Source organism: Suricata suricatta, chromosome 3 (assembly GCF_006229205.1).
Source record: "Suricata suricatta isolate VVHF042 chromosome 3, meerkat_22Aug2017_6uvM2_HiC, whole genome shotgun sequence".
Taxonomy (NCBI): domain Eukaryota; kingdom Metazoa; phylum Chordata; class Mammalia; order Carnivora; family Herpestidae; genus Suricata; species Suricata suricatta.
In genome coordinates this window covers 110760488-110783405 of record NC_043702.1, presented here as the reverse complement: position 1 = coordinate 110783405, position 22918 = coordinate 110760488, and the positions used below count along the sequence as shown (strand labels likewise).

The following is a 22918-nucleotide window of genomic DNA, read 5'->3' as shown; positions in this document are numbered from 1 at the left end:
TCTTAAGACTGCCTTTGCTGCATCCCAGAGAGTTTGAATTGTTGTATTCTCATTTTCATTCATCTCCATATATTTTTTAATTTCCTCTCTAATTGCCTGGTTCACCCAATCATTCTTTAGTAGGGTAGTTTTTAACCTCCACATTTTGGGGGGTTTTCCAGACTTCTTTCTGTGGTTGATTTCGAGTTTCATAGCATTGTGATCTGAAAGTGTGCATGGTATGATCTCAATTCTTTTGTATTTATGGAGGGCTGTTTTATGCCCCAGTATGTGATCAATCATGGAGAATGTGCCATGTGCACTCGAGAAGAAAGTGAATTCCCTAGCGTCAGGATGCAGAGTTCTAAATATATCTATTAATTCCATCTGCTCTAGTGTGCTGTTCAGGTCCATTGTTTCTTTAGTGATTTTTTTTTGGTCTGATTGACCTATCCATTGTTGTAAATGGGGTATTAAAGTCCCCTGCAATTAGCACATTCTTATTGATAAGATTGCTTCTGTTTGTGATTAATTGTTTTATGTATTTGGGTGCTCCTGAATTTGGCACATAAATGTGCTTAATTGTTAGCTCTTATTGATGGAGAAACCCTGTAATTATTATATAATGTCCTTCTTCATCTTTTGTTACTGCCTTTATTTTAAAGTCCAGTTAGTCCAATATAAGTATGGCTACTTCTGCTTTCTTTTGACGTCCAGTTGCATGGTAGATATTTCTCCATCCCTTTGCTTTCAATCTGAAGGTGTCTTCAGGTCTAAGGTGAGTCTCTTATAGGCAGCAAGTAGATGGGTTTTGGTTTTTGATCCATTCTGCTACCTTGTGTCGTTCGACTGGAACATTCAGTCCATTTACATTTGGTGTTATTATTGAAACATGTAGGTTTAGATTCATTGTGTTCCCTGTAGAGTGCATAAATAAACATTTAAAAGAAAACTTTTTAAAAAATGTAAAAGGTGGGAAAAAACTCATTCAAATTAAAGAAATGCTTAAAACTGTTTCCTAAGCCCCCACATCAGATGTATTTATCATAATTCCCTTTATTGTTTGAAAACGGACTAAAGGCTGTGCGTTTGAAAGATAGACATGATTCAGCAGGACTTCATATGGGTAATACTCCGATCAGATTCTAGCTCCTGGACGAGCAGCATCCGTGTTCCCTGGGAACTTGTTAAGAATACATTCTTGGGGTGCCTGGGTGGCTCAGTTGGTTAAGCATCTGACTTTGGCTCAGGTCATGATGATCTCATAGTTGGTGGGTTCAAGCCCCGCATCAGGTTCTGTGTTCACAGCTCAGAGCCTGGAGTCTGTTTCAAATTTTGTTTCTCCCTCTCTCTTTGAACCTACCCCACTTGTGCTCTGTCTCTGTCTTGGTCTCAAAAATAATTAAACTATATAAAAAAAAGAATACACATTCTTGGACCACATGCCAGACTAATTCAACCAAAACCTCCCAAAATGGGGTCCTGCCATGTGTGCTTTTAACAAGCCCTCCAGGTGCGTTAATGGATGCTGAAGTTTGAGGAATGCTTCTGTAGAGTTTTAAGGCCAGAGATGACTACAACAATTTCACAAGTTTCAGCTCACATTTCCGTCTTTCTTGGTCTCTTGTCTTCCTCTCCTTATCAGCCTTTCTCTGTAACTCTGCTTCTCTCTTACACATACTTACCATTTTTGTTGCATGATATTTTTTATTTATTCATATCTTTACCTTGTTTCCCCCAAAATATTTGAGGCGCCTTATAGAGGTGCATAAACCCATCCAGTGCTGTTTCTTCAGGCATTGTTCAAAGGACTTTACATATAGTATATTATTTAAATTAATTATCAATAACAACCCTGTAAGGCAGTTGTTATTTTATTCCATGATTATGTATCTAATTTTCAGACATTGAATCTGAAGCATAAAGGCTAAGTAACTTGCCCAACGGCATACAACCAGTAAGTGCAGGAATCCAATCAATCTGATGCCAAAACCTGTGCCCTCAACCAGTTTGCTATGCGGCTTCTTAAAAGCAAAATTAGTGTGGAACTGGGATGAATGGAAAATATAAGGGCAGGGCAAATACAGTCTGTTCTGCAGAGGTTTTTTGTTTTGTTTTGTTTTGTTTTTTGAAAGAGAAAAAAATATGAATGGGGGAGGGGCAAAGGAAGAGGGAGAGAGAGAATCCCAAGCAGGCTTTGTGCTCAGGGAGGAACCTGACATGGGACTCAGTCTCACAACTGTGAGATCACAACCTGAGCTGAAATCAAGAGTCAGATGCTTAACTGACTGAGCCCCCCAGGCGCCCCTGCAGAGTTTCGGTAAACACAGCCCATGGATCTGCCTCTAGTTCAAGCAGAGAGTGGAAAAGAATGAGCTGCAAGATTGACACCCTCAAAATATGAGGAACCAAACTAATCCTCCGGAAGGCCACACCTGAGTCTCGAGAGGAAGACTTTTATGTCACTCTGCCTTGAAAGTATGCCCTTGCGATTTTCATTTCATTCATTCACTTTGTTTATGCAGTAATTATTTCTTGGGCACCTTCTATTTGCTGGGTCTCACGCTGGGTGCTTGGAATGGAAAGAATAAAATATATCCATGTATTAAAGATACCAGGGCAACCTGGGGGCAAGAGCCCTGGTTTTGTGTCCCTTGGAGTCTCCCCCACTTCCTCCCTCAGCAGGGACTAAGAGAAGCACACAGTGAAAGGCAGGAAGGGATTTGGAACAAGCTTCCTTGGAAGGGGAGACCTGAGGGAAATCATAACACAGAGACTAGAGGGAAACAACCGTCTTAATTGATGGCACGTGGACACAGGAGGACTTTCACCTTCACAACACCGTGCTCTTGGATCAGTAATCAGAGGCGGTCCCTGGGCACTCTGGACCCTGCGCTTGGGGACGCATCTTGGTCCTTTTGGAGACCGTGTGGCTCTAGGGACAAAGGGCAGGGAGTTGGAAAGAGAGCCGCAGCCAGCTGGTTTCGGCAGAGCTCTGAAGCCGCGTGAGTGTGTGTGTACACATCTCAGTATTTCATCACTAACCGAGTTATTCTTGGCTGTCTGGTCACTGATCACTCTTTCCACTTCTGTGCATAATCCCTAAAAGCTGCAGAAACACTTAAAAATTGCCCTTTCTCTTGCCCATCCATATTTATCTCATCAATAGAACACAGGCAAAATTATTTGTTCTGGTGGCCATCGCTGCTGCCCAATGACCGCGGCTCTGTCTTCTGTCACCTTTGGCTGTGAACCCCTGGAGACAGGGATGTGTCAGAATACAACACTTGGCCCTAAAGATAAGGACCTGAGTGACTGGACCTTCAGCTTCTGTTTCTGTGTGAAAATTGTATCGATAGTGTGAATGTTGGTTGTGATTGCATTCAGTATTTTGAAATGAACTGTCAGTTAAATGACCCAAATTCTGGCATCTGATAGATCTCATTTCTGAAAAAAGTGCAGCACTCATCCTGGCACCTGTCCTGAGTCATCATAATGAAGCTCTTAGAGCAAGAGGAGGTGCGGACGGCAAGGGGATGCAGGGTTTGAGTGCACTTTGCCTGGAGTTTGGAAGGCGATGGCAGTAACCGGAGACAGTACAATTAGTGAGCCACTCTGTGTCTCATTGTTAATTTGCACTAATGAGCCTTGCCGTGCTCTCTGTAGAACATTGGATAGAAGGTCTCCAGATCTCCTGGACTGCTTTTGATCAGAAAGAGGAAAAGCGACTCGTGCAGAAGTCTCCATACAGCCCTTGAATTCTTTAGCTTTTCTAAGATGCTTCGTGGGGTTGAAGGCTGGGTTGGGGGGATGAGCGTCAAGGATTCACCCGGGGGGCAGCCCTCTGCTGGATGGGATGGAAGTAATTGTTTCCCAAAGACTTTTGAAAAGCTGTCAAATCCCAAGTTTCCTAAGTGAAAGCTGCTTCTTACTTTTCTTTATCTTCTCTTTCTTGACAGTCCCAGCAGAAATGCATCGTGATCTTCGCCCTGGTGTGCTGCTTTGCCATTCTCGTCGCACTCATATTTTCTGCCGTGGACATCATGGGAGAGGACGAGGATGGACTCTCAGAAAAAAATTGTCAAAATAAATGTCGGTAAGAGGTAACAAACAAAACTTCTCTTTTAGGGGGCGGGCAGGAAAGCTAAAGAGAACCCTGGGCAGTGAGAGAAAGTCCAGCATCTCCTTGGGCTAAGCCGAGGACGAGTCTCTCCAGCGATGCTCTTACTTTTTAGACCAAGGAAACTAAGATGAGTAACGGTTTCATTCAATTACAGTTCTTTATAATTTGGACATAGTACAGAGGGATGGTTGGCAAGTTGAAATTTTGTACAGTCTGCATTTCTGGAGACCCCTCTCTATGAGGTCTTGGTCTGTTCTCTGAGAAGCCTGGCAAAAGTGAGTGCCTCAAATGGACCAAGGACACCATGCTCGTTGTCACACCAAATGGAAGGTCAAAAAGCACACATCTCTGCAAAAATTCCAACTCAGAATTCGGGATTAAATAAACCAGAGTGTTTGTAAGAAGACAGGCATCTCCTCAGTCTATCTCAATACACGTATTATGTCTCTTCAGTTACCTTAAATAACGTTTCCTTGGGGGCATTCCTGACTGGCAGAGCCTTCAGAGCATGGTTTTTATCCCCATAAATCTCTTCATCCAACTGTTCATAAGCTGCTACTTTTTAAATTTTAGGTCAAGGAGAGGGTGTAGGAAAGCACCAAGGTTGGGGAGAGATAGATAAGAAGTCTATTTTTATTACATATTGCTACAGAGCTGAAGCGAGGGCACACAACTACAATAGTTAGTAAGAACTAGAGCTTATAAATGAATTTTAATTGCAATTTTTCTCTGTGGCAAGCATTGGTCTAAGTGCCCCTCTTTTCTAGCTTAAGATCAATAGCAACTCAGTAATGCGGACATGAGTTTCTATCTTGGGTATTTTTCCTTGAGGGTTGAATGTATGACACAAAAAATATCTAGATAACACAATTGAAGTTTGTTTGTTTTTTAACCCGTGGTACATTACAGTCTAGTTCCAGACAGCACCATTCTCTACAGACAAAGGATACAGGAAAGAAATTAGCATACGTTTTAGATTTATTCTGACTTGTTTGAAAGGGGTTCCTAAATGTATTTACTTCCCAGAATTGATTTGGGAGAAAAATTGTGTTGGGATTGTAAGTGAAGTGACAGCATGACAGTAGATTGTCACCGCCTTACTCCTGAACACCCCTGCATCAGTGCCTTCTGAGAACCTTACATAACAGAAACATCCATGGACAAGGGGCCGATGACTCATCTTACTCCGTGGATTGGCTCTGCCCCCTCTCCCTTCACTTTGGTGAGAGTGTGCTGGGCGCTTCCCATGGCCAGCCGCAGCACCCAGAAAGCTGGCAATTATTAACCAACTTCTCTGAGACCAAATAAGTGAGACCTTTTAACACACATTACCAGGTATTTGTGGATTTCAACAAAAAAATGAGGGAGCCGTACAACTGTTCCTCTTTTCACTTGTGAGAAGCTATACATTAATCCAGTTTTTGCTTTAAACTCAGACAGCTGGAATTTGGGTCTGCTTATTGCTTCCATCTCAATCAATAATTAAATCCTAATGACTCAACACTGCCTCTCCCTCGATCCCTTGACTGACTTTCCCCTTCGTGGTTGAAACCACTGCCTGGTTACCAGGATCCCTGTCCACACAGCTATGTGTTCTAGAACACACAGCCCCTCCAGTCTCCCTCTCCTCTGCAGCCTCGACTCCTGTGTCCTATTTGTGTTTCTCCTGCATTCTTAGCCATTCAGTAGATGCTTCTGGCATGCCTGCCTCACCCCAATCTCATCCCAAGGAGCTTCTGCCTTTTCTCCTCTCTCCAGCACACAGGCTGTCGGGTAACCACAATTCCTTGTCCCCGTCTAGTCCCAGTCTCCAGACAACCCATTGCCCCCCCATCCTTTCTCGGTAGTTCTTATTTCAATGTGATGGAACTTTCTCACATCATCCACTCCCTCCTCATCAGGAGAACACATCACCTGCTACTTCCGGCACTCTCCACCTGCTCTCGTCCCTGGCTACCAACCTCCCAACCGGCAGTTCCATCCTTTATCACTGTGCTTCATAACTCAAATTTACTTCCCAAGATCCTAGCCTGCTTTTTTACCATGGCAAGTCAATAAATTTAATGTTCCTTTCACCATTACACTTCCATGTAAGCCTAATTCAGTGAGCAGCCATAGACTTTGAAATCAGAAAGATCTGGATTCAAATCTACATTATAGCACTTAATAACTCCATACGTTTGGACAAGATATTAGTTCCATTATATCATTTGATACCTACTTACAGAGCATGGTGGGACTAAAGGAGGAGCCACAGCACAGTGAATAATGCGAGAGTTGTGGCAACAAACCACAAGTCAGTGTCAGAGAGGACTTGTAGTGTAGCTAGGCATGGTTAAAAAAAAAAAAGTGACCCCTGGCCTTGGCCTCCACTCCCCCTGAAGGGTTATGAAAGCCATTTTGGTTTTGTTTCTCTTAAAAGTGTTAAATTAAAAGAAATCTGTCTCCCAAGGATATATTGGTAAATTGCATACCCCATAAAAAAGCAGCAGGAAACTCATAATAAGCAATATGTAAATACTATCCCTTTCTCCTTCCCTTCCAGAGTGTTAAAACCCCCTCTCTTCACACCAACTTCCTGTTCCTCCCACGTCCTCACTTATCCTGAATCTGCTTTATTCTGAGTGTAATCTTTGGTTCTGGGGAAGGAAATGAAGACAACCGCAGGAGAATAGGGACTTTACTCCGGGCTGGCCATGGCAAAGCTGTTGGCCGTCATCACTCATGTTTTGAAGAGACTCAAAGGCAGGTAGAGGTAAGCTTTCTAGTGGAAAAAGGGAAGCCTTTAGGCCTATCCTGCTGGGGCCTGGGGAAGCTGGAGGCTGGCTAGCTTCTGAAATCAAGACATTGCTTGGTCCTGAGTTGGAAGTAGGGGCAAGAATTCAGGAAGCTGGCAGTTATTAATCAAGTCCCAGCCATTTGGAGCACAGGTTACAGAAGTTATTGTTTGGTGTCTTGGATTGTTACTAGAAATAGCCTGACTTCCTAGGAGCCTGCCTTACTGCCAGCTGGCTTCCTGGGCTGGTTATTGTAGGCAAGAGGTTGGTGTCTTAGGCTGCTGCAGCTTGTGCGGTGGAGTCTAGTCTTTATAGTCATGGTCTGGCTGTTGCCATTTGCATATTTAATCTCTTAGTTCCTAGAGTCTCTTCCTATACCAGGCCCATTTGTTTTTATTTTCTTCTTCTCCATCTGCTAGACCATGGCTGGTGTGTCCATGATACTTGATGCAGGATCCTAACGTCTTCACCTGTCCCCTTGGATCTCCTGCCTCAGCCACCCTGCCAGTCCTTTCCACTGGTTGACTCCTGGTTCCCCCCATCCTTGTCCTCAGAGAAGCCTCAGCCATAGCTCCAGTCCCATACCAGCCCATGGAGAGGGCATTGGACTGGGCCTTAGTCTCAGGTTTCCCCAGGCAGGGATGCCCCTGGTAAGGGAGGAGGGGTGGTTTGGAGATGCACTGCTGAGCATGCTGGCACTGATGCAGACCTAGCGGGGGACGCCACCACCTGCCGGAGCTCCCAGTAGTGTGCCAATCTCAACTTAGTTCCTCTGCAAGACTATCCCTCTTCCTCTCCCTCCAAGTGTTTGTAGCTCTCCTTGGTCCTGAAGACTACATGACAGTTTAGGCCGTCTGTGCCTTCCCTTCCCACAGTGGTGATGGCCTCTCCCCAGGATCTCATCCACTGCAGTCTCTCCTACACACTGCTGACTCTTGAATAATGCAGGTTCGAACTGCGCAGGTCCACTGATATGCAGAGTCTTTTCAATCCATACAGTCCTTTAAATGTACTTCTTGGGGCGCCTGGGCAGCTCAGTTGGTTAAGCTACCGACTTCGGCTCAGGTCATGATCTCGCGGTTCGTGAGTTCGAGCCCCGCATTGGGCTCTGTGCTAACAGCTCAGAGGCCTGGAACCTGCTCCAAATTCTGTGTCTCCTTCTCTCTGCCATTCTCCTGCTCACCTTCTGTCTCTCTGTCTCTCAAAAATAAACATTTAAAAAAGATTTTTTTAAATGTACTTCTCTCCCTGATGATTTTCTTAAGAATGTTTTCTTCTCTCTTGCTTACCTTATTGGAAGGATACAGTATATATTACTTAATAGACTGCTGATGTTATCAGTAAGGCCTCTGCTCACCAGCAGGCTATGAGCAGTTAGGTTTTGGGTAGGTCAGAAGTCACATGTAGAATTTTGACCACATGGGGTTTGGTACCTGTAATCCCCCATTGTTCAAGGGTCATCTGTATGTTGCTTTAATTCATCTTATCTCTACTAACTAGCCAAGTAGCCAAGATTCCTTTCTATCCTCTGGTAGATTACCACTTGAAATCATACTGCCCACTCAATGTTTCCCTATCTTTTATGTCTTTCTGAAAAAATTTATCTCCCTATAAAAAATACCCTGTTTATATTTTTTACTGACATCTCATTTTATTTTCCCCTTTTTGTTACCTTGCTGCTGAAATATTGTAGTAATTGTAGGTTAGTGATGCTCTCGATTGTCATAATTTTCCACATGAATCTATGAAATAGCAGCCGCTCTTGTCTTCCACGTGCCTTTTAAAAGACCTTAATTGTTGTGCCAGGAGACAAGATCTTTGACCTCAGTAAATGACTTTGACCTACTTCTTTGCCTCTTTGTACCAAATTTCAGTGTATTTTCCATCATTTTCCTGTGTATTTAATTGCAGATTCAGTCTCTATATATATCAACCTATGTGTCACTTGACTACTACAGAGGGTGAAGGGCAGATTTTCTAGTTTCTTCTGGAAAACTGCATCTCAGTGGGCTTAGGGGCATCACTGCATCATTAAGAATGGCTTCATCTGTTTCCCCCTTCCTCTCCCCATGGACCCCGATCAAGGGAGACTACTGAATACTAAAAACGATCCATGGACTGAAAGGGGAGGGGGAGAGAGGGAGGGGATGATGGTCATGGTGGGGGGCACTTGTGGGGAGAAGCACTTGGGTGTTATATGGAAACCAATTTGACAATAAACTATTATAAAAAAAGAATATTGGCTAAGTGCTCTAAGGACCTGTGTGGTATATTCGTTTGAATATTCCTGATTTATATACATGTCTATTCTTTGTATTCTCTTTGAATTGGTTCTAACACCGGCCCAGTTCTCCCATTATGAGCTAAATAAAATCGTTAATGTATGTTTATATCAAAAAAAAAAAGAGTGGCTTCATCTGCCAAATGAGACCATATACATCCCGTGGCTTGACTCTTTTATGTTTGCTGTCACCTCTAATTATAATTCTATACCATTCTTGCAAGAGATAAGTGCTCTGTGAAGGTCTCCACACAGCACATCCCCAGGGACCAGTAGGGACACTGGAACTTACATCCAGGCGTGGTTCACCTGCAGGACACCTGCTCATGTGTGCACCGGCCACCCTTTCAGATGAGAGGCCTTCATTTTATATTTTGTGGCTGTCTCTCTCTCTCTCCCCTCTCACCCATTGCTGTGGGTCATTATTTCCTCACTTAGTAGAGACACCATTACACACTTACTGGAAGAGGGACTTTTCTTAGTCACCTCTCCCTGATAAATGCACACAGAAACATTTCTCCTCCTCCTCCACCCCAGCCCAACTCCTGTAATAACATGGCAGCTAATTTCTGCAACCTGTCATTCAACAAGCTGCAGAAACATAAATGTGGCGTGGGTTATCTTGTCTTCTAATCATGTTGAGTGACATGCACTCCCTGACGTCCTCACGCTTGCCACTTGTCCTCCTGAGTCAGCCCCATGTCTGTGTGGCTACTGTCCAGGTTGGGCTCACTCTTGCCCCCAAATCTTCATTTCCATTTGAGCTTGTGCCTACTTGGCCTGAAGCATGAGGGACTAGACCAACACTACATCTATGGTTCCCACTGTTCCTGAGCCCAGGGATTTTCTTTCATCCTAGTTAAAGGACTTGAGTCTTCAGAGAATGGGGCCCATGAAATACCTGAGCCTGGATAACCAATGTATAAATTACCATAGTGATTCACCCTTAAAGAGTGGCCTAGATCACCACAGAAAGACTCGCTTGGTAATATACCACCCCTCCACATGCACATTTTTCACATCTTCTTTGTAAATTTTTCAATTTTTCTATTGAAAAGCTGACTTCTCGGTTTTATATTTTTCATATACTTTGTTTTATGACTTTCTTCTTCTGATCCATTATTTTGTTATGTAAAATAATAAATGGAATCTTTAAACATATCTAAATGAATAACCCAGTTGCAGCTCTAGTGTAGGACATCCATAATTTAGTAAATCAATATATAATATTTCTAGAAGACAGCATAGAGAGACTTCTGTGCATTGACAATCACTTCCTTGTGTTTTGTCCTTTCTCTTTTGATTATCATGACCTTACATCTGCCTTCACAGACTCAACTTGCTCCAGTGGACTTTAATCATTGTTTTCCCTTTAATGCCCAAACTGTCATTACTTGGCCAGTGGAAGCTGTATTTTCTCCTTTGTGACACTATTTCCGATATCTCTGGGAGCAGCTTTGCTCTCTGGCAACAACAAGCTGTTCTGGCCCCATTTTGAATTTTCTTGCTCTGGGATATGGTATTATCTACTCTCCAATGAGCTCTGGTTCCTTTTGGTGAAGAATTCTTTTAAAAACCAGACTCTAGGAGTGCCTGGGTGGCTCAGTCAGTTAGGCGGCCGACTTTGACTAAGTCATGATCTCACAGCTTGTACGTTCGAGCCCCTCGTTGGGCTCTGTGCTGGCAGCTCGGAGCCTGGAGCCTGCTCCACATTCTGTCTCTGTCTCTCTCTCTGCCCCTCCACTGCTCTTGCACTGTCTCTCTCTCTCTCTTTCTCTCTCTCTCTCTCTCTCTCTCTCTCTCGTCTTTCTCTCTCTCTCAAATATAAATAAATATTAAAAATTAAAAAAAAAAACAGAATCTAAGTTCTAGGGTGTCATTAGATCATTCCATAAGGGTGTTGGTGATAGATAAAATGATACCAGAGGAAAGATTCTTTAAAATTATTTTTGTGACTGTGCAGTGCCCCTCCTTCCTCCTTCCCCTTCCTTTTACAGATGTGACAGCATGGACCCTGGGACCAGGTTACCTGGGTTTCAGTATGGCTGTACTACTTAGGAGATTTACAGTCTTGAGAAAGTTTCTTGATTTTACTGTACCACTTTGTTTGTATCACTGTAATAAAGACAGTCATTGTCTCTTACTTGAAAGACTTCTGGAACGACGAAATATGTTCATGCAAGTGCCTTTCATACAGTAGCATCTGTCATATAATAAATGCTCAGAAAGTGTTGGCTGTTAACTCTTTTTATGAAGGAACACACGTTCATGCCGGTGTTCACAGCCCCTTTAACGTTTCCTTGTACTTTGCTCTGAAGTAGGGAAGACCTTATAATCCATTTTCCATTCTTTTTCTTAAACAAGTTTTTTCCATTTATGTACATTAACTTTGATCTTTCATGGCTTATGTTGACAAACCCAACCGTGTTTTTAAATAAGTGTTTCTCCCAAATTTAGAAGGTTTCATTTGGTTTTTGGCTTCAGTGTTTGATATCTGGGCACTTTTCTGACTGTCTGAAGAGGAAGAGAAACTTTAATATACATCTGAATCTGAGGGGAACACCAAAGAATTTAAAAGCCCAGAGCACTAGGTCCTACAAATAGATTTCCAATGTACCAACCCAGCAAAAATGATGAAAGATAGAATAAAGGCAGAAACTTGCTCTAAAGCTTTTGTTTTATATGCTTTCCCAGTTTCTCCATGTTCTTTTATAGTGCCAATGTCCATTTCTTACCACATCTTGCAGGTTCTGAGGGAATAGAGGAGATGGCATTGTGTGTAGCACACTCTCTGAAACAGAAGTGAGCGTGTCACCCATTTCTGGTCGACTCTATTTGGCCTCCTTCCAGTTTTGCATTCCTCTGTCTTTCCTGTAACCCTGGCCTTACTTCTTCTGAGTCTCTAATCAGAGATTATTTCATTGAATTGACAAGATGGCGTCCACCTAGGAGAGTTCCTTCAGCTCTCCTACACCACAGACTCCGAGTATCTTCACTCGTCCTTTCTGCCTCCCATTTTTCCTCTGGGAGAGGTCTTCTCTTGTTTTTTTCCAACTGAACCTCTCTGTCTATGCATGTAATCCTGTGGAAATATATGAAGACCAATGAGAAAAGTAAAGGCTCTTTGTTCAAAGCTTGCTGTAGGAAGAGAGTCAGCCACTTTGCTTGCACTTAGAGACTCAGAGTCAGGCAGGGGAGTGGAAGAGCTTTGTAGCAGGAACAGGAGGGCTTCAGGTGTGCCCCGATAGGAGGCTATCTGCAAGGGCTAACAAAGCAGGGCATCCTGTGTGATTGAGGGTGGTAGGATGTTTGTCTCCCTGGTTGGTTCTGAGTTGGGAGCAAAATTTTAGGGAAGCTGTCTGTTATTAATCAAGTCCTGGCCATTTTGGTTACAGAAGTTATTGTTTAGTGTTCTGGGTTGTTACTGAACATGGCAACCTGCCTTCCTGCAGATCTGACTTCTAGGAGACTGGCTTCTCAGGCTCCTGGCTGTAGGTGGGAGGTTGGTGTCTTCATCAGATTGCTTCAGGCTCCGGGACAGAGTTGTAGTTTTTAGATATAAGCTCTGGCCACTGCCTATTTGAGTCTCTCATACTCTACACTGTCTGCTTCCACAACCAGGCAGTACGCGATACGGGCTATTCACATCTCCTTTCTCTTTTCCTACTCTCCACTTTGGCAATTTCAAACCTATTCCTGTGATTTCACCTCCATCTTTCATCAAGTGATGCCCAAATTCCTAGCTCAGACCATGATTTCTTTCTTTTCTCACCTTTGCTCTTTGTGCAACAGCTGGCCCAGCTCTTTCCATCAAGGCATCGTTAATGGAGAGCCCCTGGGACCCTGCTTGATCTTGATTAGGTGCTCACTACATGTTGCTCTCTTTGTGTGTTAAGTGTCTGCTCATCATCTGGGCATCCACATTCTCCTGGGGACCAGGCAGAGGTACCCCACCTGCTTTGATTTCTCACTCCTTGGCCCACTTTCCAAACCTAGGAGATGATTTCACTCCTGTAATGGCCGCTTGGGCCTTCTGTTGGTGTTCTCAGCACTCTGTCTCTCCATTTTTGCCTCCGCCAGATCAGAAACTCCCTGGGAACCCAAGAACCCATCAATTTGTCTCTTTTGCAACTTTTACAGTGGCTCACACCTCAGGACTGAGCAATTCATCTTTTTTAATAGGCGATGATTTCCATGTTAACACAAGTATAAAATATAGGAGTATTCCACTCATTGAGATAGTATGAATTATCTAGATTAATTTATTATCCCTCCATGGTGGAATTTGCTTTGGGGGAATAACTGAGGATTATGACAGGAAACATGGAAGTTTATAGATCGTATACTTAAAGACCATCACATGGAAATGAGTTAGGAGAAACCTGGGGAATTGCTAAAATTAAGTAGAATAATCTAACACACAATTTTTTTTTCTAACTAACATCAAATAAACAACTTTTAATAATTGGGGAGCGCCTGGGTAACTCAGTTGGTTAAGTGTCTGACTCTTGATTTCGTCTCAGGTCATGATCCCGGGGTCCTGGGATCGAGTCCCATGTCAGGTTCCATGCTCAGCATGGAGTCTGCTTAAGGTTCTCTCTCTCCCTCTCTCCCTCCATCTCTTTTTCTCCCTCTTCCTCTTTCCCCCACTCATGCGTGCTCGCTCGCTCTCTCTCTCTCTCTCTCTCTCTCTCTCAAATAAAAAAATGGGAAAGGAGGGTAAATTCTTGGTTTTAAATGAAGGAAAAGAGAAGTCCTCAGACTTCTAAATACAGATATTTTTTTCTTCTCGTGAAACAGCACATACCAACATCTTGGTTTCTCCATTGAGTCAATAAAATTCAAATTTCCTGAATCATGAGAGATCGGATAGCCCAGGATCATGAGAGTGCCATATTTATTCCCATACCTGAAATCTGAGAGATTGTTTTTAAAATAATCTCTTATCTTTAACATCTAATGTTTAAAAGAAGGCATTTGAGAGAGTGTGGTACTTGGTAGTGTCTATAATTACCACTTTGGGAAGCAGCCAAAGCTAATTATCAAAGTTTTAATTATAATGAAGCTTAATATATGATTAATGATGTTGACATTTCCTGTTGCCACGTCTGTTCTCCAAAAAGATAATTTGAATGTGGGATATATTTTTCAAAAAGTTCACCGAACCCTTGTAGGCACAACCATAATTGATAATCATGAATAGCAGTGGGGAGAGAAAACACAGCTGCCTGTGTGGGAAGGGCCCATCCAGGTGACCGAAGGGAGCTGAGCCCTTATCTGAGGTGAGGGAAACATTGACCAAGGGGGTGGGGAGAAAAAGAAAAAGAAAACCTAGACTATCCTGCTTGGTGGATAGTCATGTATTTGGCTTATAGACGTGTAAGTAGAAAAAATTGGCAATCAAAACGTTTAATTAAAGAAATGGCTAGAAAAATCTGCTATAGAACTCACTGGAACTCAGCTTCCAAAGTCTTAGAACGTTTGGTATTGAGGACGGCTTGCAGCTTGGGAATGCAGCGTTTGAGAACAGGATCTTGTTTCAGAGGAGATTCGAGCAGTGAATTCTGCAGTCAGATCGCAAGTCTGAAGGTGGCTTTCAGAGTTGACTCACACTTGATTTGGTGATGTGTCTGGAGCCCTGAGCTTGGGCCCCGAAGACCTGGGGTCGCCCATTCCTGCTCCTTCAGCAGAGCCAGCCTCCTCAAGGGAGCTCCCTCGAGGACCCTAGTCACCTCAGGATTCTCATTTTAGAATGACAGCCTCCCTTTCGTGCTGCTATGAGGCAAGAGTGAGTGAGTGCTCATGTGCAAGATGTCAAAGTGCTCGCCAAGTGAGGTATTCTGTCGTCCACTAGTATTTTGAGTCACACTCACCAAGACAGACAGCATCCAGGGCCAGAAATGACATTTAAAAACATTTTTAAAGAGAGAAAGTGCAGGAACAGGGGAAGTAGCAAAGGGTGAGAAAGATTGAGAATGTTAAGCAGGTTCCCTGCCCAGGGCGGAGCCTGACAGGGCCCTGGGCTTGAGACCTGAGCTGAAATCAGGAGTCGGACGGTCAGCTGACTGAGCCGCCCAGGCGCCCCAACATTTTTTACATAAATTGCAGCCTTGTGAGTTTCTGCTCTTACAGAAATCGAAATTCTGGTTTGCCGAAGCCACGTCAGGCCATGGGGACGTTGCAGAGCCCTGGCCCTTGCCAGGCGGTGGAGGTCAGCGTGATGCCCAAGCACATGCTTCCAGCTCCGTGTCCCGGAGGCATGACTGCGCATCACAGCTGGGCCACCTGCTCTGCCAGCTTGATGGTCTAAGCTGCCTGCTTCCCCTGTAAAACGGTGGCGGCCATCATAGAGCATATTCCACCAGAGTTTTACCCAAAATGAAGGCACGAAAATGTGTAACTTATTTGATGGAAAGGGAGAAACGTCCTCAAGTTGGAGATATTGTCCCTTAAGGTTCCTCTACAAAGCTCATCGTAGATTTCCCTCAGTCACCATTGCTTGTTTCCTTGCACCCACCTTTCAAAGTTATTCCATTGGATCCTTGCCTCTTCAAACAGCTAACCGTTGGGGGTGCCTGGGTGGCTCAGTCGGTTAAGTGTTAGGCTTCAGCTCAGGTCATTATCTCATGGTTCGTGGGTTTGAGCCCTGCATTGGGCTCTGTGCTGACAGCTCAGAGCCTGGAGCCTGCTTCAGATTCTGTGTCTCTGTCTCTCTCTGTCCCGCCCCTGCTCATGCTGTGTGTCTCTCTCTCAAAAATAAATTGAAAGCATTAAAATTTTTTTAAAAAATAGCTGTTTATGCAGTTGAAAAACTGATTTATACAGAAGACAAAATTATACAAATGCAGAGTCTTACAATGAAATAATCTCCAGTGCAGACCCTGGGTGTCCTTGCCCAGAGGCATTCATGGCTAACACATTTTTGTATGTCCTTCCAGAAATGGGATTCCATATATGCATGTGTGTATATATGTATAAATTTGTATATATAGTAGTGTGTATATCTATATGTCTGACCCCTTCTTTCTAACAAATGGCAGCCTATAGGCATCTTTCTTTTGTGCCTTATATACATTTTTTCCCCTGGACATCTTTACCAATTAAAATGTGTAGATCTGGGGCACCTGGCTGGCTCATTCAATTGAGTGTGAGGCTCTTGATCTCGGGCTTCTGAATTTGAGCCCCACGTTGGGTGTAGAGATTACTTAAATAAATAAACCTAAAATATGTAGCTCCTCAGCTACATAGCATGCATCATGTAGATATAATGTAATATATCTGTCCTTTATGGATTTGAAGGACACGTGTGGTCTTTGGAGGTCTACAGTGAGTATTCTAACGTATATACACTTAGGCATAAGTAGGAGTATATCTTGAAATGGAATTGCTTTCAAGAAATGGAATTGCTAGGGGTGCCTGGGTGGCTCAGTTGGTTAAGCATCTGGCTTTGGCTCAGGTCATGATCTCATGGTTCATGGGTTCGAGCCCCACATTGGGCTCTGTGCTGACAGCTAGCTCAGAGCCTGGAGCCTGTCTTCAGATCCTGTGAGTCCTTCTCTCTCTGATCCTCCTCTGCTCACGCTGTCTCCCTCTCTCAAAAAAATAAATAAAAAGATTAAAAAAAAAAGAAATGGAATTGCTAGATCAAAGGGTAAATGCATTTTGAATTCAGATAAATAGTTCAAATTGTGTTCCAATGGGTCTGTATCATTCAGATGTAACACTAGTTTTCTCTACTCATGCCACCATTGTGTGTGATCACATCCTTTATCTTTGCTTGTCTGATAAAGACAAAAAGTGGTATTCTTACTGTTTTTAAAGATAATCATGAGTAAGGTTGAAAATGTCTACTTTTTCATCTGTGGCTGGCTGTTTATGGCCTTTGTATAACAGAGTTACAAAAAGGGTGTCTTGCTAGAGGACCCAGTAAAACAGCAGAATATCTGAGAGCAATACAACAGTCATCATGGTAAGGGTAATAGTAACAAAATAAATGGCATTATACACAGCACATCTGGTTTATCAGAGAGGTGCAATGAGATTTTTGAGCCATTTCTATTGACTTAGAAATACCATGTTGTAGGAGATAATCACAGCTAATTATTAATGAGTTTTCCAGAACACTGGAAATTGCTTACTTGTGCATCAGAAGGTGAACTTCTACTCTGATCTTTTTGCTTCAGTAATTGTGACACTTCCTATATACAATAAGCCAAACTTGTCCCAAATTATAAATGAAATACTTTATTCTGAGGGCTCTTGGACATATTGCAAGCTGAAATATTTTGTTACCTAGGTTTTATGCAAATGCTTTCTTATCTTTAGCATGTGGTTCTCAGTGATGTTATTTACTGCTCCCTGGGGCACAGTCCACTGTTCTGTTCTCATCTGACCATCACCTTATCTTGGCAGAGAGTTCTTCTCACATACTGTATCCGCCCAGAGGCAGTGAGCTGTTATTTGCCACAAGCGACCACTTCTTATTTATTTTTATTTTTTTTAATGTTTATCTGTTTTTGAGGGGCACCTGGGTGGCTCAGTCGGTTAATCGTCTGACTTTGGCTCAGGTCATGATCTCACGGTTCATGGGTTCGGGCCCCACGTCAGGCTCTGTGCTGACAGCTCAGAGCCGGGAGCCTCCTTCAGATTCTGTGTCTCCCTCTCTCTCTGACCCTCCCCTGCTCATCCTCTGTCTCTGTTTCTCAATACTATATAAATGTTAAAAAAAAATCAATCTAGCCCGGAGGTATGATAGTAAAGGTAGATTATATTGCTTTATGTCTACCGTGTCTATTTTCAGGTTCAGACATTAATAATTATGGTGTTAGTGATCTCAATTTTTATTCTGTCTTGGCAGCAAGGAAATACTAAATAGGACTCCTTTACCGGGTCCCATTGTTTTGGCAATTCTATGACTGGTGAGCTGGGACGAGAGGTCTCAAGTGTGTGCTTTATTCTTATTTTTCTGATTGACCTTTTGGTACTTATTACAAATTTGGTGAAGAAGGGAGCCATTACATTTGTCCTTTGTATACATTATCACTAAATTTTCATTCCAGGTGTAGTCTCAAGGATGTCATGGAGTACCCTTTTGGTTGGGCTGATAATGCAAATACCAGACACCCCAGAACACATTTAGGTGTCTTCTTTCACAGACCATGAGCTTGTTGGGACGGGCAGCTCTGATGAATGCTCATGTGTCTGGGTTGGCAGCGTGACAGACGCCCAAGGGCAGATGATAGGAGGGACAAGGACCCTAGTATTGTAGATGGGAACCTAGCATTCTCTGGCCCAGTGCCTCAAGCAGAGATTACTCAAATAAGTGTTAATTCCTGGGAAAGTAGAAAAATGGAAGAAAAAGAAGAAAAAACATTATTATGGGATCGCCAAAGGGGACCTGGACCAGGAGAGGAAAGTTTTCAGCCTCCACTGACTTCTCTGAGTAAACGTGGGAGAGTCACTCAGTTCTTCTGGGTTTCTAGTTTCCCATTTGTAAAATGGGGAGATCATCTAACATGACCTCCAAACTCCTTTCCTCCTCTAACAAGTGTGCAAGTCTATGAACTGCCAAAAGATTAAGAGAGTTGAGCACACATTTCATTACCATGTGTGAAAAACGCCTATCCGTATCCACAGCATTTGTAAGCTTTTAGGATTCCCTGCCAGAGTTCAGTTGATTGACTTTTTTTCCCCCACCAGCCAGATATTTAATAAGGGCCGCTGTGGGGTAAGGAGTCCTGATGCAGGGAGCAATTCTCAGTTTCTGCCACCAAGAGTCTGGTGAGAGGTGGACATGGTAAGAAACAAGTACTCTGGAGCCTAAAGATGTTCAGCGCTAAGGAATCATGAGAGGGAGCAGTGGCTCTGGGGGAATGACCAAGCAGGTCACTGATGTCAGCAAGTCCAGGTTTTCTAAATATGGCCACAGCACATGCAGAGACTTGAATATATAGGAAGGCACGACTTTGTTCCATGTGGCTGGAGAGGAGAGTGTGAGATCAGGGCAGAGAGAGAGAGGAGGGAGAGGCAGGGGCTGAGACAAGAAGTTCTGATCCCTATGAGGGTCAGACGCACCACAGGTAGGAACTGGGACTTTATTGTGAACACTGATCTGATTCTCTTTGCATATTGTGGAAAAATAACATTAATAATATGTGTGATGAGCTAGCCAGGTCTTACTCAATGCATATCTTTTAGATACCTGTTTTAGGTTCTCCTGGGTGCTTGTTAAAATATGCATTTCTGGGTTTGAATGTAATCCTTATACAGTGAGAATTTCTGTGGATTTGGGATTCAAAACAAAATAAAACAAAAGAACAAACCTCTTACAACTTAGGCAACTGGAAGTGTGGAAAGCCCGGAGGGAGTGAATGGAGAGTAAGCGGTGGGGACTCCGAGAGATGGATTTGGGGTCAGATGAACATTGAATCTCAGCTCTGTCACATAGGAGTTGTCTCATCTTAGCCAAGTTATTTAGCATCTCTGAGGCTGAAGTTTTTCCTTCGACAAATGGGCTTAAAAGTGAGTGCCTCATTGGGTTTGGGTCAAGGTTAATTGAGATAATATGTCAAGCACCGAATGCATTTGAAGGTATATAGGAATTTCCCAGAAAAGTTACTTGAACTCTGTGCTCCCTAAGATTCTGGCGTGGGTTATAAAGGATTCCAGAAACTCCCCCAGGGGATTTTGGTTAGGGACTGGTAGGAATCACACGGAGAATATATGTTAGGTCTCCTTCCTCTAAGGCAGTGTCAGTGAATGTATAAAATAAGGGGACAAATTTGAGAAATTTTTAGGAGAGAGATTCCATAGGACCTGAAAGGATTTTCTAAATGTTCCTAAGTTTGTAATTTGTTTTTTTTCTGTTTCTTTTTTTTTTAGTAAACAATGTTTTTTTTTAGAATATAACACAATTTTTTAACATATGCAATTATTTTCCATCATTTACAGTACAGTAGTTACAATGACACTCTAAATGGATAAGCAAAGTAAAAAATCAGAACCCCAACTTCTATTTCATGTAATTAGACTTATACAGAAATTAGAAAGTTAAGTAACAACTAGTTACTCACCTAATTTCACAGCTATCTGAAGTGGCAATTATTATATAGCAGCTTATCTATGATACATTCAAGATAAATGATACAATTTATTACTTTCCCATAAGCTACAACACAGCCTGCTTAATACCTTTCCTTAAATTCCACCTCTACACTACAATATGCTTGAGGTCCATGCAAAAAAAGTAGCTACCTTTTATATAGAAAATGGATGATTAAGTCTTTGATGTTGTAAAAACAACTTCATTTAAACATAACCACCCCCACCACCAAAAAAAGAAGAGAAAAAAAAAGTAATTAAAATAATAAGGGAAAAACCAAAGACACACTTCCTAGGGGGAAAAAAAAACAACAAAAAACCAACAACAACAAAAAAAACCATCATGTAATTTCTGTCCTTGACGGAATGTATTAAATAAGCAAACACCACCAACAAGCAAAACAAGTACTACAATGTAAAAATATTAAAAAAAGAAAACCCTCTCACATGCATAAATGAAAGATTGCACACAAAGAACTCACATGTTTTCAAGCTTCAGTAGTAAATATTCTGCTACTATGTATTAAATACTGCATAGTTTGCCCAAGCTAAGATGAAACCACATCATAAATCAATAAGCATTTTGCATTTTCTTTCATTATCTACTCAAAGTCATGCCTACTGCACCTCTAAACATTTCATTAAATCCAATGATACAGCAAACACTCCCAAAATAAACTTAGATTGTATTGCAGTTTCACTTAACAGATTATAAAATGCTGTGTTGTGACAGGTATCAACTATCCATTAGATACTAAATCAGTTTTTTGTAAGCACTACTAACTGCTTGCTTTTCTTGAAGCTAGATCATTCTGAAAGTTTCCTTTTAGAACTATGAGTGCAAACATATGGTATCTGTCCTTCTCTGCCTGACTTATTTCGCTTAGCATGACACCCTCAAGGTCCATCCACTTTCCTACAAATGGCCATATTTCATTCTTTCTCATTGCCATGTAGTACTCCATTGTGTATATATACCACTTAACTCAAAATGGCTGAAGGACCTGAATGTGAGACAGGAAACCATCAAAACCCTCGAGGAGAAAGTAGGAAAAAACCTCCTTGACCTCCACCGCAGCAATCTCCTACTCGACACATCCCCAAAGGCAAGGGAAATTAAAGCAAAACTGAACTCTTCGGACTTCATCAAGATAAAAATCTTCTGCACTGCAAAGGAAACAATCAAGAAAACTAATAGGCAACTGACTGAATGGGAAAAGATAGTTGCAAATGACATATCAGATAAAGAGCTACTATCTAAAATCTGCAAGGAACTCACCGAACTTCACACTCACAAAACAAATCACCCAGAGAAGAAATGGGCAGAAGACATGAAGAGACACTTCTCCAAAGAGGACATCTAGATGGCCTACAGGCACATGAAACGATGCTCAACATCACTCATCATCAGGGAAACACAAATCAAAACCACACTGAGATACCACCTCACGCCAGTCAGAGTGGCTAAAATGAACAAATCAAGAGACTATAGATGCTGGCGAGGGTGTGGAGAGACGGGCACCCTCCTACACTGCTGGTGGGAATGTAAACTGGTGCAGCCGCTCTGGAAAACAGTGTGGAGGTTCCTCAAAAACCTATCCATAGAACTCCCCTCTGACCCAGCAATAGCCCTGCTAGGGATTTACCCAAGAGAGACAGAAATGCTGAGGCATAGAAGCACATGTACCCCAATGTTCATAGCAGCAATGTCAACAATAGCCAAAACATGGAAAAAGCCTAAATGCCCATCACCTGATGAGTGGATTAAGTTTGTAATTTGGGTGGTTTATGGTACCCAGAATGGCAGAATGCAGTTCTGTTTTGAACGTGGCGGTGTCTGCGGTCATCTGCATGGAGACATCCAGAAGCTAGTGCTCACTAGTGGACAAGGGCCTCAGGAAGAAGCTTGGGGTACTGGTAAAGAATGGGCTGTCAGTGTGGCTGAAGGAGCCATGATCCTCCTGGGACAGGGCAGAAAATAAAAAGCCAAAAAAGAGGCCTCATGACTCACCTCCACATCAGCACCACATTTTAAAGGTTTTCAGAAAACAAATTCACGTGAACAGAATTGGAAGAAATGAGAGCAGAAGAGAAGCAGGAGAGGGTTTCGTTTTAGAAGCACAAAAAAGAAAGACATTCAAGGGCCACAGTGAAATCTAGTAAATTTTTAAAGCAGAAATCCTGTGCCACCAGTGGTCACAGTAGATGGTCACATGGCAGGTTATTCTATAGAAACGTTCGTGTCTTTGGCTTTCTACTTGCACTTCAAATATCTGTTGAAACCTCAGAGGCAGAACCTGGGTGCTTATTGCTTCTTGAGTGGAAAGGATACTTCTAGCATCTCTCCTTCTCGATAATTATTTCCCACAAAGAGTTGATATTGTTATCTAGAGAAGTCTGTGGCCCTCTGAGGAATCAAAATGATAGGTTTTAGTACAAAACCCACACTCCCAATGCTTTTCTCTTGAGTTAGATATTAATGATTGACTAACCCACTTACGCCTTTATTCCTTAGTAGAGTTTTTAATATGAAGGGAAAGTGTTCTTCACAGCTTGGGGTAAGAACATTTTGGGATTGAGGAATTCACATTTGGAAAGTTCATATTCCGCATATGCTGAACTCATGTAGCAGCTTATTCCGATGATCATGCGTATGAA

At 42.5% G+C, this 22918-nt stretch overlaps 1 protein-coding gene across 1 annotated transcript in view; it reads left to right on the top strand.

Moving 5' to 3' along the window:
* PLD5 (phospholipase D family member 5) overlaps positions 1-22918 on the top strand; it is a 327662-nt gene that overhangs the window by 92993 nt on the left and 211751 nt on the right. The window contains exon 2 of the mRNA XM_029934829.1: positions 3939-4075. Coding sequence (XP_029790689.1) covers positions 3939-4075 — 137 coding nt within the window. The remainder of the gene's footprint in view (positions 1-3938; positions 4076-22918) is intronic.